This window comes from Catharus ustulatus, chromosome 21, assembly GCF_009819885.2.
Source record: "Catharus ustulatus isolate bCatUst1 chromosome 21, bCatUst1.pri.v2, whole genome shotgun sequence".
NCBI lineage: Eukaryota > Metazoa > Chordata > Aves > Passeriformes > Turdidae > Catharus > Catharus ustulatus.
This window is the reverse complement of record NC_046241.1, coordinates 5,845,401-5,865,244: the sequence shown is the minus strand read 5'-3', so window position 1 is coordinate 5,865,244 and position 19,844 is coordinate 5,845,401. Positions and strand designations below refer to the sequence as shown.

General features: G+C 45.1%; 2 protein-coding genes across 5 annotated transcripts in view; one reads left to right on the top strand and one right to left on the bottom strand.

Annotated features, from left to right (window-relative positions):
- The window catches only part of CRAT (carnitine O-acetyltransferase), a 14,612-nt gene extending 12,455 nt beyond the window's left edge, over positions 1-2,157 (top strand). For all 3 annotated transcript variants that reach the window (XM_033077356.2, XM_033077358.2, XM_033077357.2), the window contains one exon: positions 100-2,157. In XM_033077356.2, coding sequence (XP_032933247.1) covers positions 100-315 — 216 coding nt within the window. In that variant the 3' untranslated portion in view covers positions 316-2,157. The remainder of the gene's footprint in view (positions 1-99) is intronic.
- DOLPP1 (dolichyldiphosphatase 1) lies at positions 1,001-19,844 on the bottom strand. Of its 2 annotated transcripts, none has more exons than XM_033077360.2 (8): positions 19,730-19,844; positions 11,684-11,784; positions 10,039-10,123; positions 9,486-9,585; positions 8,620-8,718; positions 7,261-7,389; positions 6,680-6,769; positions 1,001-6,222 (listed from the first exon to the last, which is right to left on the bottom strand). In XM_033077360.2, the coding sequence occupies exons 1-8, from the start codon at positions 19,803-19,805 to the stop codon at positions 6,186-6,188; spliced, it is 717 nt and encodes a 238-aa protein (XP_032933251.1). In that variant the 5' UTR covers positions 19,806-19,844; the 3' UTR covers positions 1,001-6,185. The 2 variants fall into 2 exon arrangements, with proteins under 2 accessions (XP_032933251.1, XP_032933252.1); XM_033077361.2 differs by lacking the exon at positions 19,730-19,844 and adding an exon at positions 16,268-16,574.

Sequence of the window (19,844 nt, the reverse complement as noted above, 5' to 3'; positions counted from 1 at the left end):
ATGATTTATTGAGTTTCCTCTGTTGACAGAGCTGTTTGCATTTGATGGTTTCATTTTTCTCTGCCTGGTCAGAAGGTTTTAATCACATTGTCTCCACAGGTCCCAGCCAAGACAGATTGTGTGATGTGTTTTGGTCCCGTGGTTCCAGATGGCTATGGAGTCTGTTACAACCCTATGGAGGAACACATCAACTTTGCAATCTCAGCCTTCAATAGCTGCGCTGACACAAACGCAGCCCGCATGGCACATTATCTTGAGAAAGCACTGCTAGACATGAGGATCTTGCTCCAGGCTGCTCCCAAATCCAAACTGTAAGAGGGAAACCCCCAGTGAAATGGGCTATCCCTGATGCACTGAAGCTCCCAGTTCCTCAGAAAACCATTCAGAGAACAGCCTGCCCTGGAACCTATGAAGATCTCGACCATTTGTTTTCAGCAAAATGTTACAGAAGAGCCACCTGCAGCTATCAGACTCTGTAGTGAGAGGAAACACTGTCTCAAACCAAAGCAGAACTGACAGGGCTTCTCCCATCAATGCAAAATGCACCTTCCTGTCCTCAAAGAGGACTCAAATATGATTTTTATAAAAACTACTGTAAGGGAATACAGAAAGCACAGTCCTTACCAGTATCTAAATCCATGTGGTGAGGAAGGTAGTTCTTGTCCATGAAAAGCAGGGAATGCTTCTTGTATAATAGAACTATTCTAAGACCAAGTATTTTTCCTGGTTTCATCTTCTGAAGAGCATCTTCCCATCTTGACTGAAGATGTTTCTACTGCTCCAGCAAAACTTCATCATTCAACTTCAGCAAGGGGAGAAGGAAGTTAAGCCAGAGCAGACGCAGTCTCATGAAGAGAACACTGCACTACTTATCCCAGACACTCCAACCAGTACAGGCTTTACAGGAATGTTCCCTTCCCCTTGTTCAGGACACTGGGATCTCATTCCTCTGACACTGACCCTCTTAACAACAGAACATGACTCAATAGAAATTAAGGTGACTGTTTCAGGTTATTTTTGTTGTTCTTGCTCTGGGCTTTTTGTGAAGCTTCCTGCCATGGTCTTACCATTGATCTTCCAGCTCAGCCTAAAGCTTTTTCCACTCTCCTCATGTAAGTTTTTCCAGCTTTGGCTTTATGTACCTCCACATCTGCAGAGATGAGAAGGGATTGCCTATGCATTTAGCAGGACCCTTGCTCTGTTGTACTTTCCTTTGGAGCTGAGGAAAAGAAAAAGATGCTGACTCTGTTTGCTAACAAGCCACGTGCCTGATGTCCTTCAGGACACACACATTAACCTAATGTGGTTTCACACCTTGCTTTCAGAAACAGCATTTTGTGCACAGTGTTATGCCTGAGCTGTGGACAAATAAGGAACTCCAGAACATACTTCCATCCCTGGCCCACAGAGTTGAAATCTGTTACAGGCCAAAGGAAAAACAGCTGCAGAAACCCTTCTTTCACATCACTCTGCTGTAACAAGGCAGAAAATCTTCAAAAACAGGAAGAAAATGGGGTACACATGGACTTGTAGATTACTTTCTGCACTGTGGCAGCCACTGTTCCTGCAGTAACAGGACAGCACCTTTTCTACCACTCCAGGGAGTTATTTCTAACTGAGATATTACTGCAGTTTGTGCCAGCTTTATTCTGTGAGTGATCTAATATGATATTGTTTTTATGTTCAGTTGACAAACTTGAGACAGTAAAAGTTTATATATAAACATCAACATACAATGGTAGCATAGGAATTACTTCCAACCAATCTGCCAGAACCCAAGCTCCTGACTATGCTTTTATTTAGTAAAACCATATGGTAGTAAAGAATTCTAGTGCTATTTCTGCAGTAGGAATTCTGTATTTAAATTGCACACTCTTCAAGATGTGTCTGCTGGGATGTCACCATAAACAAGAAGCATTAGGAGTGTGATGGCCTGTTTTGTTAACAGGGAAATAATTGCAAGGGACATGATCAAAGTGCCTTGATGAACATGTATGAAGAAATTTGCACTAAAGCTTTTTAAAGTAAAGAAGAAAAAATAATTCTAATTTGCTTCTGAAAAGATACAAGCCAATGCTTTGGCTTTTTATTTTCTTGAAAGGATGTTATTTTAAAGCTTTTATCTTATACCTAATAAGATAACAAACCTTAAAAGAGGAAAATTTAATTGAAACTCACCTGCACAGCCAGTGATTGTATTGAACTTGATTGAACTGCCACTTTCACATCATCTACATGGATTTAGTTGATCTTTTAGAAAATCCTGAATGGAGTGAGACAGCCTAAAAACATGAATAGGAGCACTACAGACCTGCAAGCACAAACTCCTGCTCTGGTGACTCCTCAGTATCAATCAGACTGAAAACTGCAAGAGGACACTCAGTATTATTGAACTCTAAGTGACTGTGTAAATATTACAGACAAGAACAAACCTTACTGGAATAACATTTGGATTTATGGAGCTTTTTACATGGAAAAAAAATATTCCTTTTGCCCAAGTAATCCTCCCCCCATACTGAATCAGCCTCTGTTGCCAGGGGATGAATTATTTTTCCATGGCTGCAATGCCTTCAAGCACAACTAGTGCCACTGAAGTATTTGAGACTGGTCCTTTTCCACTTCTGCCTCAAAAGGGGAAGGCTCTCAAAGCAAAGTGCCTGTTAAAGCCTGAGCATAAGCATGTGCTGCTGAAGGCTGTACCTCAGAAGATGGGATTGATCTATTCTGGATCTAAATCTGAGGATCCCACTAGCTTCAGCTGTGGGATACTGTACTAGAGTACAGCAGACAAAGAGACACAAGATTCATAAACCACCTAAGGCATCTTTACTGATACAGACCTGAAGTTCAGATGAATGAGGCTGATTTTTAAAAGACACTAAAATCATTACAAGGTTTTTCCTTTAAAAAGTCTTTTCTTATGGTCCAAGTTCTAAAATGTGATGTCCTGGTTCATATCTAGATTTTTTCAGTGTTGACTTACTGAATACTGTTCTCCCTGTTTCTGATTGTTTTATCAAGAGATGTCCATTGTCTTAAAGGCACAATAAGTAGATGAAACTAAAGCTCCTGAAAAAGACTAATTTGGGACAAATTATTTCAGAAATTCATAGACTGAAAATATTCAGTTAACTCTTGATCTATGAGTGCAATTTTTAACACAGCCTGGTAGTGTTGCATGTTTTGCTGGTTAGCTGTGTAAAATACTCTTGGGTAGTGGGATCCATGTCATGCAAAGTTTGGAAATGTTCTGTGAATAAACTGGGACACAATAAATAGATAAATGCTACAAAAAGGCTTAAATCTCCTTAAACACTGCAGAAGTTATAACTGCCCTTAATGGGACAGTGTTTGTGTGGGGATAGCAAGAACAGTGAACCACAGCATTCTGTCACCTTCCTTTTATTGTCATATCTCCATCCAGCCCCCTTGAGTACAGGGGAGGAAAAGAAAGCATCTGCTTGCAAAGCCACACATTCCAAAGAAAATATTCAATTTCAGAAAACTAGTGGCAGGAGACTGCATACAAGTGTAGGATAATAAGGCAGAGCTCAAATCTTTTTCCTGCACAGCACCATTTAGTTAAGAAAATCCATGGAATCACTAAGGAATCTCTACTGTATATCAAGTATTGCAAAGATTTCTGAAAAGGTACAGCAAAAGTAGGCAGAAGATGCAGATTACAAACAACTCACAGAGAACAGAGGAGAGTTTATTACAGTGTTTTAAAAGAGCTCTTCTTCCTCTCCCTCACTCCTAAGAATGATTATAGGAAGCTCGGGTTTGAAGGCAACTTGAAGTGGAACAGCTTTTTACACTGCACTGCTCTCTGTGAGGAGATGAACCCTCTTCCCTATGCTCAATAGGTGTTTCCATATTTATTTTTTCCAGCAGTCTGTCATAACAGCTTGAGAGGCTTGGGGAAATGCTAAGCCACTCCTGAAACAATCCACTCCTTCAGCAGCCTTGGGGAAGAGAGGTGTGATCTCTGTTCTGGCTTTGTAAGTTCACTTACAAGAGATATAAAGAGAAAATGAATGGTTTTGCAAGACATAAGTACCAGTGTTCAAACTGAAACATATGGCACCACCATATGGGACCTATCTGATGTCCTGTCTCATCCCAACAGAGCTGGTCTAAGGCAGATCAAATGTCCTTGTGAAAGCTGCAAACTGCCTCTTTATTATGAAGCACCTTCAAAGCAGATCCAGTGCTCCTTTGGATGTTACAGGATTGCTTATGTTATGCAAGTACTAAACAGTTCTTTAAAATGTATGTATATACTTGCTGTACCAACTGGAAACAGTTAATTTACTACCCATAGCTATTTAAACACAAATTTAAACAGCCTTCATTCCTGATCTCTTGAATCAGGATCACTTTCTACAGTTAACACTCTGGGTGTCCAACAGCAGCTCCCACTCCACACAAACACAAACTCCTATAGCAACAGGCACAGATGAAAACTTACAAAGAAAAAATAACCAGGATGAACAGAAAAAAAAAAAATCTCACTTCAAGCAGCTTTATAATGCAGGAGTCTGATTAAAGTGGAGATAGTAAAACAGGCAGCAAGACTGAGATGTGACAGTCATTTTACCTCTGCTCATGACTGCATCGAAGGCACACCGATGACCTTTGAGCCAGTTCAGAAGCTGTCCTTTATCTGTGAAAGTTCAAGTCAATTGTGCTTTGAATAAATACTTCTCTGTAGTTACACTTGAACTGCTGCATTATATATCAGAAATACAGAAAGTGTCCATGCACAGCCCTGAAGCACTTTGAGTATAGCCCTTGGCAGGTCAACTCATGGGTCACGGAGGTCGGAGGCATCACCAGCACACAGAGATGGCAGGCACACTCCCACAGAGACACAGCATCACTGCCCACATGGGGAATTGCAATGGAAGAAGGATGGAAAGCAAAACTTGCTTGTAGGAGTTCAGCATTCAAGGTTACAGCTGCAGAACCCCGACCAAGCTACTGTGACAACTGGCAGGAGCCTCTGCTAGGACAAGTTCCCTGCTTGGAGTTAATGGATGGACTCTTCAAGGAATATTCAGAGAGCAGCTGAGCTAGTTATTAATCAATTGCCTTGTTGTTCATTTGTGGTTGTCACTGTGTTCGTTCTTAAAAATCCCTCCCTTAAGCTTTAACAGAAAAAAAAAAAAAAATCCAGTGCTTAAGACAGAGACCAGCAACTGAATTTTGTAAGGCTTTGGGCTGACTCTTACTGGAGCACAGCACTGCTTATAACCAAGGGGCTTCCCAGTGCCCACAGCACACTCAGTACAACAAAAGCTGTACAGATCACAGCAACCCTGAGATAATCAAAGTATAAAGGAAGAGATGGAATAAATGTGAGATATGTATGATAATCTTGCCACCTAGAAGAGATTCTGAAAAGGACACTCTTGCTAATTACACAACAGGAGCAGCAGTGGAAAAAAATAAGAGTCAGTATATTTGTGTTTTTCCTTTGTTTTACACACACACTCCCCTTAATTGGTATCCGTGCAGGCTTCCCTGCAGAACTGTCACTAGTGTTAAAATCAGATCTGTATGGTCTTTCTGTCTGTACAAAGTACAGTTGGAATTGATTTTGATCTCCCAAACTGACTGCAGAAAGGAAAGTCTTCCTCTCCCTTCTGTCTAGGTCATCCCTCCTAGATCCCCTCCCTCCTAAGAAGCATGTAAGAATTAAAAGCCCTAATCAAACATGATCAACTTGAGATTAGTTTTGTCATCTTCTTCCAAAAAAAAAAAAATAAAAAGCAAAACACACAATCAACACCTCACCCACCCCATAAACAATAGTTCCATTTAAAAAAATAAATAAATAGTGTGTATATTTCATGCTGAAAAAAAAAGTCACAGAAAGGATTCATTTTTGGTTTTCCCTCCCCCGAACACGACACCAGGCATTTTCTCCCCCCTCCCCTGACGTAGACACGATGGTACATCCAACCATGTGCATCTGTGTTCAAAATGAGTTTCTACTCCTGCACGGTCCCACATGCATCAGGGAGCATCCAGCTTAGCTGCTAAAGCAGAGCAAAGGCTTTCAGGTTTTGGGTATGGTCCCTGCCTGTTCCTTTGGTCCGTCTGTTTAAAGGCTCCTTGCTGCTCCCAGGTCTCTGCTCTTGTCTGTCTCCGTTAAACGCGCCCTGGTCCCCTCACTGCCGTCACTGGAGCTTCGTACCCAGCTTGCGCTGTCTGTTCCTGCAAGGCAGCACAGGCACACGTGACACAGGGGACACAGAGGACCCCAACAAACCAGAGGGAAATACAGGAGGATTAAAGGACACCTCTGCTTAGCTCTGCACTAAACAAAAGCGCCCCTGCCATACTGATCAGCCCTTCCCACTCCCCATGCTCCCAGAACATCACCCCATCTTCAGTGTGCACAGGCTCACATATGGATGAAGATCATAAAAAGCTGCTTGCAAAAACCATGAGCCAGGGAGCTGAAATGCTACTTAAATGAGATTAAATTCTTGAATCACACCCTCTCCAGACTCACCTTTCTGATACAATTGTTAACCCACAACTTGATATTCTTTACTTTGAGCTATTCTACCCACAGCAGCTGAAAATTATCAACTACATATCAGAAAATTAATAACTGCATCTGAATGGTCAGAGCAGCAACAGCTCCTCCACTCCCAACAGAACTTACCTTGCTTCTGCTCTCGTGACTGTGTATTCAAACCACAGGATGTTAGGAATGAGGCTGGTATCTCGGATTAAAAAGAATTCTGAAATTGGCCTGAAAAAAGAAAATGTGGTGGAAAATTAGACTTTCTCCAGTACAATTTTGATTTTAAAAGAAGCACAACACCTGCTCTAGTTAACAGTACTGTTCTGTCAACTTCAGGCTGTGAAAAGGATTGTTTGTTACATTTAAAACATTTTTTTCTTTCCTTACATAATATTTCCAGACTATATTACATGCAAATAGCTCTGCAATTTGACTATGTCATTAGACATTCATTAGGAAAGGTCTGCTGTTGCTCTTGCAAAGCTCCTCCAGCCCTCTGCCACACCTCACAGCTTTAGTAGGGCTCTACAAAACGTAGCAGTTGATTGAATTCCCTCATCCTTATCAAGGACACATGATCCTTTGTATATATGCATACACAAGAAAACATGGAGGAACAAAGTAGGTTACATAACAGCCAGCAGGCAAAACTGGGACAGAGCCCAGGAATTCTCATTTCTAACATCCATAACAAACCTCCACAGAATAGAGAGACTCACCACGCAGCTATCCTCGGGAAGAGGGGAGTTAGGATCTCCTGTGTGAAGGCAAACCAGGCTATGGCCATGATGCTTCCTGCCACACCTCCATATAGCACTTGGCTCCAGGTGTGGTAAAGCAAATAAACCCTGCAGTGGAAGGGAAGAGTCACCAGACAGGCTTTAAAACAAAAGTCTTCAGGAGCTGAGGGGTCACTGGACCTATAGATGTGGGTGCAAGTATCCTGCAGATGTTAAAAGTGGGTGTCTTTTCTCAGTAAAAAGCTGGCAAAAATAGTGGGGGGGAAAATTCTTCCCTGCTACAGCAGTTTCAGCTTGGAGCACTTCTAGCTTGAGCTTAACTCAATAACTCTCCCCATTCTTCTCCATCCATCTTTGGATCAGCTGAAGAACTAATACTGTTAGTTCCCACAAGAGACTTTTCCAAAGGATAAGTCTCCTCCAGGCCACCAAAGCTGGGGCTTAAAGGCTTTTAAGAACATGGACAGCATTTTTTGTTGTGATTTTGCTGCTCTCCAATGTGACAGAGACAGAGGCTGCATGACCAATGTGCTCACTGTGACTGCAGCCACTCACAGCTGCACTGTTGGCCTGTTACATGTGTGCACAAGCTACATTCAGAATTCTTTTTGCCTATATATCATTATGATCATTTTATCTGACCACCTGATTTCCTCTAATTTTGTTGTAATCAGACCATACACCTCTGACAAATTTGTCCTGTCAGGATTTTAAAATAATTAGTAGTAAGTAATCAGCTGTAGTGCATAGTCAACTGTGCCAACAGGTAATTACTTTCCTGTGGAAAATGTGACCCTATTTCTAGCTTGAATTTGTCTGCTTTTCCAATCACTGGAGCTCACTTTATATTTAATCTACTAAAGGGGAAAAAAATCACAATCACAGTTGCATTTTCTTAATCCATCTTAATACAACCAAATCTTGCAAGCCAACAGCTGTAAGTGTTTTGATTAACTAATGCTCAAGCAAAACAATGGGATTGATCAACTGTAGCGAGCCACATGCTGCAGATGCTGCTGTGCCAAGGCATGGGGCAATGCTTCCACACTCAGTGCTGGGAACAGGGCAAGGCAGCAAGGCTGGATGGAGCATGGCACTGCAGCCCATGGGGAATTGGCACAAGGCTCAGCTGATTTGGGGTTTTGTAAATGCTCCTGTGAAGCACCACACACATAGCACCTTTGTTTATTCGGTCTCATGGCAACACTTCTACAAAGCTCTGATTGCACAGCACAGTGGAGAATTAGGTGGGAAAGGCAGGGTGAGGAATGCCAGGGCTGCTGGCTGGGACAGGCCACGAGGCTGTATGAGAGCAGAAGACAAACAGTTGCTCCATACCTACTATATGAGACTAGCAAAGCCACTGTGACGAGGCAGATGGACAGCACATGTCGCCATAGTAAATCCAGAAACCTCGCATTGTTTGTTTGGTGCATTCTGAAAGAGATGGAGAGCCATTAGCACAGGGCAGGGAGCTGAGCAGGCCTGGCCTCCCTCCCTCTGAAACCCTAGGAAAGCTTTTCTCCATTGGGGTCATGGGCAGCTCAATCCCATCCCAGCAGCAATCTGTCCCACAGGCAGCAGTTAAAGTGCAGCCAAGAAGCCACACGTGTTTCTCTCCAACTGTGCACAGGGACTGCTGTGAAGGAAGGCAGGATGCTCACACTGATGGGAGAGGCACGTGCTGAGCACATGCAACAGGGAGCCAAGACAGAGCTCCTCCATCACCCACAGAGCCAGGAGGAACTGTGAGTTTTGTCTTCCTCCACACAGAGCCACAAGACAGAGCCATGCCCCAGCAAGAATTTTGTTAAAGCACAGGTAAACCCAGTACTTGGTAAGGGAAATCAACTAAAAAGTGATGCAAGAGAACAGCTGGTATTAACCCCACTAAAACTGAGACAAAATGAGAAAGCAGCTCTTCATTTCTCCTCCCTATCCCCCACCTCTTCCTTCACACTGGGGTACCATCACAGCTTAGAAAACTGGGAGACCTTTACCCTGACATCCTCCAGTTTTCAGCCATGGTAACTTTGGCCCTACATTCAGATTGAGACAGGCATGCTCCAATCCCACCCAAGCCACAATAAATTCTGCAGGTCCTCAGATTTAATTCCATTATCCCACTCAAGGGGCACCCAGCAAAGAAGCCACCCATTTCAGGTGTTTCAACATACAGCCAAAACCTGACCTGGAATTTTTACCTTAAATAAAGGAACAGAAAGGAATAGACAGAGAAAAACCACATGAATTGGGAGTGGCTGGATGGCATCCCATATTTTGTGGTCACTGTTGAATGGGCTTCTGGGAAGAGAAGAAAAAAAAAGAGTATGGTCAAGGGATGGTCAGCAGCTGGAACACTCCAGATATGAAGCCAGACCCTGCTGCTGGAGCATGCACAAAGTTCACAGGACATGCCCCTGCTCAGGTGGCTCTGTCAGCCTTTTTACACCCAAACATCCACAGCCAACGTGAGGCAAGGGGAGAAAAGCTTCTAACCCCCCCAGTCAGCATTCCAACCAAAACTGCCCTGCCACCCCCCCACTCATGGTCCACACCCAAAACTGCCCTGACACCCCCACACTCATGGGCCATACCCAAAACTGCCCTGACACCCCCCCACTCATGGTCCATACCCAAAACTGCCCTGGCACCACCACACTCATGGGCCATACCCAAAACTGCCCTGCCACCCCCACACTCATGGGCCATACCCAAAACTGCCCTGACACCCCACACTCATGGGCCACACCCTACCTTCACACGGCCGAGGCTCCCGGATTACATTTTTTATTAACCAGTTCACTCCCTCGTTGAACACCAGCCCTCCCAAGAAAGAGATCTGTGAAGGCAAGACAGCTGTGTCATCCCCTCTGAGAGATCCTTCAACAGGTGCTCTCTGTTGACAAAACCCCAAAAATTATGTTTCTAATTTTCTTTTTTGACTTCTAGAGTTAAAACCAATGGCTTCCAAATCCTATAACTGAGGAAGAAGAGAATTTATTTTCAGCTCACTTTCTATCTGGCAGCACATTGTGTACATGCAGCTTTTCAGCAGCTGATACACAGAAAGACAAAAATGACACAGCAGGGCACTTCTGCACCAGCAAGTGCAGAAAGTGACCTTTTTAATAGGGCAGTTTTTTGGGAACTGGCTTTTCCCAACGACCAACAGGGGGAGTGCAGACACTGTTATTTGGGTAAATAGCTTAAAACAAAGGTGACTTTTCAGGCTTTCTGGCTTTTCTCTCTATGCATATTTTCATCTTGAAGCTGCTGTCTTCAGTCTAAGATGACTTCATATTCTGAGCTAAGCCAGACCTGGTAGCATTTATTTTTACTCTTTAACTTCACAGATCATACACCTCCCCTAAATTAGCCCTGCTGCTGTGATCAAATTCCCAGCTGGTGATGACACTCTGCCTCCTTAGCACTCACTCCCATTCCACATGATGAAGCAATTTTTCACTCCACATCCTGAGCCACAGATCAGGCTGCTCCAAGTCAGCCAGTGTCTCTCTCCAGCCCAGTGGTGACTTCCCACATGAAGAACTGAGAATCAACCTGAACACTTATCTTGTTACCAACACCAAACAAATTCCTGTATTGAGAAGCCTATAAATCTGTGCAATAGTTACTCTGGCTTCTCTCTTTTGGGCTAACAAAACCTTTGAGGTGCCAAAACTGAACAGCTGCCTTCCCTAGTTGAAGGTCCTATTACCAGGTCCCTTGGGCCACTGGTTCCCATGACACTGTGGCCCTACATTCAAAATGTGCTGTCAAAATCCTTTCAGTGGCCCCTGTTTTATCTGTTTACTAAGGACAAATGCTACAAGAGGTTTATATGTCCTAGAGGGAGTTTATCCATGACACTGATGCCCAGCTACCTGGCAGAACAGATAGAAGAATTGTAAAAATTTGGACTGAAACAAGTCTCTTCTGCCCCTGGTATTCAGCAGCCCTTAAAGATAGATCCACTCCCTTGGAAAGCTGTAGCTTTTATTTTTATCCCCTATTCTGCCTCAGTAGTTCAAAGAAAGTGCATCCCCCTGAGTTACACACACCATTTCCTGCATATGCTGCCCAGTGCTATGATCCTACTGGATCTTGGGAGAGTTCCCACTCTGCAACAGCATTCTGTACTTCCTCAGACATCTCCCTCGATGGCTCTGGACAGATAATGTCCAAAACACACCAGAGTAACAGAGAAGTCATCAAAGGCTGAGCAGCCTTTTAACCTGGCATGGGTGCTAAGTGTCTCCTGCTGCTCCCTGACAGGAAGATGGCTTTCCTCAGCTTGCTCCTTACAGAGAGAAAAAGAAGTGTGAATACAGGAGCCCCAGGTGACAAAGGAAAAGACTTTAGTCATAAGGAGAGGCTGGGAAGGGAGAGGAGGACTCACCGTGTGAAGCTCTCTCTTGAATATGATGAGTGTTACAAAACCAACAATAATGAATATTGGACCAAGACTCAAATAAGCTAAAAGCTGGCCAGAGAAATCACCTGGGGAAAACAAACAAGAGAAACAAATCAGTTTGAACTTCACAGGTACTTGCCTGCCGCTGCAGCACGGGTAAGTCAGAGCCCTGCAGCACAGAGCACAGGGGCAAACTCAGTCCCTGACAGATGACAGAGGAGCTGAAGCAGGGAGACAGCAGTGCTTCCATGCAGGTTCAAAATCAGGGCAGAAAGAAGCCTGGAATCATTCAGCAGAGATTACTGCCCCCCAATTTACAACAATAACCATGGGTGTGGGCCCAGAGCCACTTTAATCCAACATGAGCCCAGGCTGCTGCAAAAGAGGCAGCACCTTTCCCTTCCCCTCATTCCTATTTCTTCTCTGCGCCAGCAAACAGTCCCCAGACAAATCCTTTCCCACTCCCTGACTAAAATGGGTTAGTTTTCAGCTGGATCAGCTTCCTAATCTGTCTCACCATGTGTCTGCACGAACACTAGCATTAGCAAAATGGGAAGGAAATAAATAGCTAAACATAGCAGGAGATGTCAGGGAAATAAAGGAGACACTGCCTTTTTAACCAGCAGCCCACTTGTACCACACAGAAGGGAATTTGGGCCTCCAACCCAAATAATTAACAGTCCAGCTATCCCCCAGGGAGAACCAGGGAGCAGCAATGGGACCTCACAGAGGTCATAAGGTCCCTCAAAACCTTTCTTCTGAGCTATAACAGAACTGAAGTGGGCAGCAACAGCAAGGAGCAGCTGTGCATTTTGATACAAGTTTCTCTTGCCTCTCTTCCCCAAAAAGGGACACACACTGAAGTGTTTGGAGAAAAGATGTCAGCACAAATTCCAAGGAAACAAAAAATTATCAGAGCAATTTTGCTCCAAGATCAGCAATTCCTATTAGAAGAGTGAGAACTCTTTGCCAGAGACTCAATCTTCAAACACAGAACTCATCCCAAACTCACTGTGAGCAGAGATGGGTACTTTGTGTATTGGTTCTCACAGAGAAGATCCTCTCCATCCCATTACTGAACACAAAAGGCTCAGCCCCCTCATAAATTTGTCCTTTTTCCCTCCTCTCAAAAGGAAACAGGATGCCTCTGCAAGGCTGAGCATTGGACTCATTCCTGGATCAATTCCACTGCAAGACACCAGTGCAGAGTCTCCCCAGCCTACACACCCACATTGCAAAGCAGCACTTGGTGAAAAGGACTTTACCCCCAGCCTCTGACTGCTGGAACTCAAAAAACAAGAGTTATTTGCTCCTTTACAACAAAGTTCACACTGCTGATGTTATTGCCACATAGTTGTGGTTACAGCAGGTATAGTGCATGGAAGCCTCTGGAATTCCAGACTCTGGGTTAAATCTGGGAGCCAGCAGCAAGGATTATTGGCAGGAGTAGGGTGAAAGGAGGAAGATTTGGAGGACAAACCCTCAAGTACACTGAGTTTCCACTGAAATGAGGTTCTACTTTGGTTTTAACCTGAAAAGTGTTGGAAGACAGTGAATTTGAAACTTTTCTTGCTCCATATGGGAGGTTTGTCTTGCATCAGGTGCATTCCCAATGCTCCCAAAGCAATGGACTATGGTAACACAAAGGGATGTAAGTGACAGTACCAGTTATCTGGCAAGAGAGGATCAAGACCCTTATGGTTTTACATAAATCACAAACTCTCAAAAAAATCAGTTCTGCCATCAATGATGAGGGAATTCACCAGAGAAGACACCTTGTCAAGAGACAATTAAACTGCCCTGAAAGCCTTAGGAATACTTTCCAACACTCCCAATCCCAGCATTACCAAATAAACAGAGTTCATCATCAAAGAGATCACTGTGTTTCAGATCATTCACTCTGTTAATCCACAGTACATAAAGGCTTAGCACTTCCACACTAAAAGCCATAATTTCGTCAAGTAGAAACCAAACCAGATTATTTATCTTCTCAGGGGGTTCTATTTCTTGTGCAGATGGTGGAAAGGTACTTAAGCAAGTAGTCCTTTCCTTTAAATAGGATCAGCAGCAGTGAACTCAAAATCCTCTGTTATGTTACATGATAACATTCCCAATAAATCAAATCACCCAGACCTCACAGGCAAAAAAACCACACCTGAGAGGGGAATCACCACTCCCAGATGTGCCTACAGGCACCAAGTCCTTTACTCAACCTGAACACAAAAGCTCCTCAAACATTTCAGCAGTCCATTTAAAACAGAGCAGACATCACTAATAATACTTCATGTTCCTGTGGCTAATGGCAATTACACACAGTCACATTCTGAAGCCACTTTTTCTACAGAGGAGGAAAATAAACAGCTGGGCACTAAGTGAAGGCTGCACTGGAGCTATCCCAGGAACACACTGATGCCATCACAGACTGGACCAGCAGCTCAAGGCAGAGCTTCAGTGACTAAAGCAGCTTGGAAAGGACTGGAAATCCCCAGTGGAGGAGGCAAAGTGAGCTCTGAGAGAAAGGGCAGCGCTGCTCAGCACTCAGAGCTCCAGGGGCCCTGGAGCGTGATTGCTTCTGTCACTCCTGCCTCCTCTCACGCTCCACTGCGCTCCCAGACTTATTCCCAGGGAAAGGAGACGTGCAGGAGAGCCACAGTTTAAAGTCCAACCAGATCTAGCAAGCAGTACCTCTGCCTTTTTTTATAAAAATTAATTTTCCTTTAATTTACTAAACTTTAGATTTCTCCAATTGGCAGGAACAGAGACAAAATCACTGCAAAAATGGAAAAGGCAAATCTACTTAATATAGTTTTAAATTCTGCTTTTTTAAAGTCCAGCTTTCCCTGGACATTATTTGGAGCTCAAAAGGCAAAAATAAAGGATTCAACTACCTCAATTTTTGGGCAGCCAAGAGATAAGTGCGTGCAGCACTATACATAGCTCAGATACACTCTTTTTCCCCATCTTTCATTCAGCATCTGCTTCTGCTCCAATTCAACATTTTACCCAGCATCCTGTCGGTGGAAATAGCTGAGCTTCACCACATCTACTTAACCTGTATAGGATGTAAAAATGTGAATCAACAGCCCCCAACCACATCCTACCACAAGACTGAGTTTTGCCACTGCCACTTCCTATTGAAGGATCTATTTGTGGCACTGCCACTGGTTGTATGTTCTTGGCTGGGTGCATATGTGCAAGTTGCACAGACAACATGCATTTACATCCCTAAATATTATTATATAAAAGAGTCATTTCCTCTGCTTGTGCATATCCCCATAACATGAGCAAAAATATGTGCAGGAGGCTTTATATTATGGCATAAAGGCAGGAATCAGACATAACTTCTGCAGGGAGATTAAACATAAACCCTGCATTAAAGCAGCCAAACAAGAGTGGGATCTGCTTCTTCCCAGAGATACAGCTTAGCTATGGAATGAGCCCTGACTTGTGAGCTCCCACCCAGCACAGAATCACAGGAGGGTTATCAGAACAAACATTCCTATAGGAGCTGCATGTGCTGATACTGAACAGCAACAAGAACTGCTGAGCCAAAGTACAGCCACAGCACGAGCACCTTTGAGCCTTTTCACCCCCTGACTGATTGTGCATACCTGCCCCTCCAATTCTGCCTGGAGAAACTGGGGAAATGGGAATATTCTGTCATTCTGCAGAGGAAAGGTTTGGCACACCAGGTTTCTCTCCTTAAAGAATTCGTCCGGTGTGAGGAGGTCCAGAATGTCCCAGAGCTCTAAGAATCCCAGCTGCACTGAAGAGAGGAAGTTTTCTTTCTTTTCTCCAAATAATAAAAAACCCAAACAAACCAGGAACTCAATGTTTCTCCAGTGAAACTCACCCTACAGGCAGGAAGTCCCTGAAGATGAGTTTTAAGTCTGCAGCGCAAAGTCATCCCATGCAGAGCAATGCATACGGGAAAAAACAACCCTAATTATACCCCTGACATGACAGGATTTAGTTCAGTTGTTATCAAACAAAAACCCTCACACTCAGTGTGTGCCAATACCTCCAGAATAACATCCAGTGCTCTGCAGCAGTCAGAAAGGCAAGAAGAAGATTTTTAAGAGCACAACAGAAGTTACTGTTACAGCACTACAAAAATTTATTATGCAATTCTGGTGTCACCAGCTAAAAAGGGAGAGTACACACAGAAAAGGCAAATAGAATGGGGACAAAGATAAGTATGCGACAGCAGCCATTCAGAAATCATAAAAAAAAATCAGATTTTCAGCTGAAAAAGGAAAATGCATGATACAACAGTTTTATAAAGTCATGAATTATATGGAGAAATTGACAGCAAACAATTGCTGCCTCTCACTACACGAGTGTTTGATGAAATTACTGAGCAGTGGACTTAAAAACAGAAAAGAAACAACAACCACATTAAGCTACAAAGCTCTGTGCCAAAGATACCGTGAGCTCCAAAGCGGAAATGGACTCAAAGAACAATTAGAGATACAGCTTTTATATATCCATCAAAGGACTTAACAGTCCTGATGCAATCACCAGCTCATTACTGGAAGGACATAAGGAAGAAGGATTATTCCTGCCTACCTGCCAGCAACCTGACACTGTGCCAGATCATCCCTTGGTCTCACCAAAGCAGAGCTGCTAATATGAAATGCTCTAGGATCAAAAAATTCTGAAAGCAGCATCAGGACGATATTTTTACAGGCTGTCCTCTGCAGCAGCGTGCTTCAGCACACCCAGGCAGCACTGCCATGGCTGATTTTTTTCTCCCTGTTTAATCCTAACATTCCCTATGGGCAGTATTTCAGTCAGGAATCCAAGATTCCATTCCTCAGACGAGTCTGCAGTTGATTACCACAGCATTCATCTGCTGTTTCTCATTTATTTTGCTCAAAGTGGACATCACAGAAACCCCTGGAGAGCTGTGCAGCCACAGGAGCAGCTGAGGATGGATTTGATATATCACTCTTGATAAGGAAACATTAGATCAGAACAGGGAGCACCTTTCTGGAGACACCTCTCCCCTTCACAATTAGAAGCAGAATCCCAAATCCAGGCTTCATTTGCCAGGCAGAAATCAGCAGTGACAGCTTTTTAACCCAGTCCCAAGAACAGGACCATCACCCTTAGCAGATAAAAGCTGAGATTCTGCACTGGAAATCTTTAAAAATGTGAGACTTCCAGAGGTTCAGCAGCCTCTGGGATCAGCCAAGAGCTGAAGCTGTTTGCCACAGAGCAGTGCATGGCATGCCAAGACAGTTTAATAATTGATGTTGGTAAAAGCAGGATCTATTTCTCATTCCCACCCCTCTCAGCAGCACAAGGCTACATTAACTCCACTGTGCTGAGCAGGCTGCCAACATCACTCCTTTATAAATATACATTATCTAGATGCTTTATGGACCTGGACTTTAGATGTGCCCAGGCTGAACGTAAACAGCTTTCTAAATAAAGTTAAGAGCACTTTCCCCACATCCAGGTAAAAGCATCAGACCTACCAGCTACTGCAAGTCATCATTTTAGACCAAAATGTTGTCTGCCTTGAATTAGTAAAGCCTTTGACACTGCTTTCCACAGCATTCTCCTGGAGAACATCCTCAGCTTGGATGGGTGGTCTGTTTTCAGGTCAAAAACCTGTCCAGGTCCAGATTGGTGGGGAATGGAGCTAAATCCAGCAGGGGCTGGGCTCAGTTCTCAGGCAGGTTCTGTTTCAAGTCTTTATTAATGACCTGGACGAGGAGATGGATGCACTCTCAGACAGTTCAGGGCACCAAGTCTCCCTGTGCTGGACACTGCTAAGGCACCCCCTCAGATCCTGGGGTCAGTTTTGTGCCCCTCACAACAAGAAAGACTTTGAGGGGCTGGAGCATGTCCAGAGAAGGGAACAGAGCTGGGGAAGGGTCTGGAGCACCAGAAGCAGCTGAGGGAGCCAGGAAAGGGGCTCAGTCTGGAGAAAAGGGGTCTCAGGGGGGCCTTGTGGCTCTGCACAACTCCCTGACAGGAGGGGCAGTGAGGGAGGGGTCGGGCTCTGCTCCAGAACAGGGACAGGAGGAGAGGGAATGGCCAAAAGTTGCACCATAGGAGGTCTAACTTGGATATTAGGAAAAGCTTCTGCACACAAAGTGTTGTCCAGCCCAGGGCAGCGATGGACTCCACATGCCTGGAGGGATTTAAGAGCTATGTAAATGTGGACATGGTTTAGTGGTGGCCTTGGCAGTGCTGGGGGAACAGCTGGACTCTGATCTCAGGGACTTCTCCAACTTCCATGATTCTATGAAAATAAATTAACAAACTTTTATACCTCCAGCTGTTTTATTGTTTTAGTCCTTTGTCCCCACTTTATAGGCTTTCATAAATACAGGTTTTATCCAAGGAAAACACAGTGCCCATCCCCTCCACACACAACCCTAACCTGGGTGGTGATTTACGCCTCCACACAATCATCTCCTCCCTTTGCCCGTTTAAGAGCTCTCAACGCAGAGAGAAAATAATCAGGTTATGTCACACTGTTCAAGATCTGACAGATAACCCTTGTGCTGTGATTTCCACCACCTTCATTTCCCAAACCAATCCAACAAATGGAGCACAGGACGCTCTGTGTATACTGCCAGGTTCAGATAAGGAGATAAGATACAAAGATGAATATATCACTACTACTGGCAAGATTATTTCCCATCTCTCCCAAACTGACACATTAATATATTTTAGAAGGGGGATGGCAGAGAAGCTTACAGTGTGGAGGAAAATGCAAGACAGAAAAGGAAATGCCAGTATTTCATATAAAGCATCACAGAAAACTATGAAACAGCCATAAGGGGCAGGGCCAAGAAATAATGCATCTCCAGTGCCAGATATTTTTTCAGTGTTGTCACATTTCAAGTCTCCTAGCTAAATGGGCACTTTCAACCCAGAAGATCCCTAAGCACTTTAAAAGCTTTAGGAATTGCACTACTGAGAGGAGCTTTCATCAGGAACTAAAATCCAGCTATTGAAACAGGACATACAGCAACATTTCTCAGCAAGCTGGGGGCTCACTACAACTGGAAATACTGAGAATAGTGTATAGATAATGGATTTTGAGCAAACGGTTAACACTGTAACTCTGACACTTCATTTTTCTATTAACTGTGATTATAACAATCACCCAAACCCAGTACAGCACAAAGCAGGAGCTCAAAGGACTGATGGCACAGTTTAGACACACGATAGCCGAACACAGGCACATTTGGCACATCAGGAATTGATTCCACCTGGGTCGGGCTGCTGGCGTGCAGGACCTTTGTGGATCACAGCTGTCCCAGCTGGAACAGCCCATCCTGCACTCACCTACTGCTCCTCAGCGCTGCCAGCACCCAAACCCACCTTGCCAAGAGCTGAGCCACGAAACCTCCTGTGCCTCAAGTCCTCGGGGCACTTCCCTCAGCGCTGGCCAAAGTGTCACAGAAAAAAACACCAGCTCCACCTGGGACAGGGACACCCTGCCACCCCGCCTCCCTCACAGCCACCAAACTGCCCTGGCAGCCGAGCCCAGCCCGGGACAGGCCACGCTGGGGGTGACACACCGAGCCAGACCCCAGCACACCGAGCAGGGAGGAGACACCGGCACCAGCGGGGAGCCGCAGACCGTGGGTGGGACCCTCGCCTCGAAGCCGGGAACACCACACATGGCCAGAAGGCTGCAGGGACAGCGAGGCGGCGGTGTGGAGCGGGCAGGGCGGCAGTGGAGGGCCGGGCGGCTCCAGGATCCCCGGGACGGAGCCGACCCCACAGCCCGGTCCGGTCCCTTCCCGTCCCCCCCGCAGCCCCCAGCCCGGAGCCCCCACCGCGCATGCGCACCGCCGCTCCCGCCGCGGCTCCCAATCTGGCAGAGCGCCTCGCCGCCCCCAACGCGCACGCGCGCCCTGCCGCCTCAGCGCTGCTGCTCAATGGCTCACTATTTGGCAGCCACCAGCGCGGCCCTCGGCGGTGCCGTGGGGCGGCGGGAAGGGGCCCGCCGCGCCCGGAGGCGAGGTGGGAAGGCCCGGCGGCGGCGAAACGGAGCGTTACCTGCGGGATACTCGACGTGAGTGAGGGAGACCGGCCGCCACGGCGCGGGCAGCGAGCACTCCCCGACTGCGGCCATCTTACCCGGATACCGGGCCGGGCCGCTACGGCCAATGGG

Coding starts and splice junctions, on each gene's coding strand:
- DOLPP1 (XM_033077360.2), bottom strand. CDS start 19,805: ATGGCCGCAGTCGGGGAGTGCTCGCTGCCCGCGCCGTGGCGGCCGGTC. Junction 10,124..11,683: donor TCAAGAGAGAGCTTCACACG/GTGAGTCCTCCT, acceptor TTGCCTTCACAG/ATCTCTTTCTTGGGAGGGCT. Junction 6,770..7,260: donor TTCCCGAGGATAGCTGCGTG/GTGAGTCTCTCT, acceptor TTCTTTTTTCAG/GCCAATTTCAGAATTCTTTT.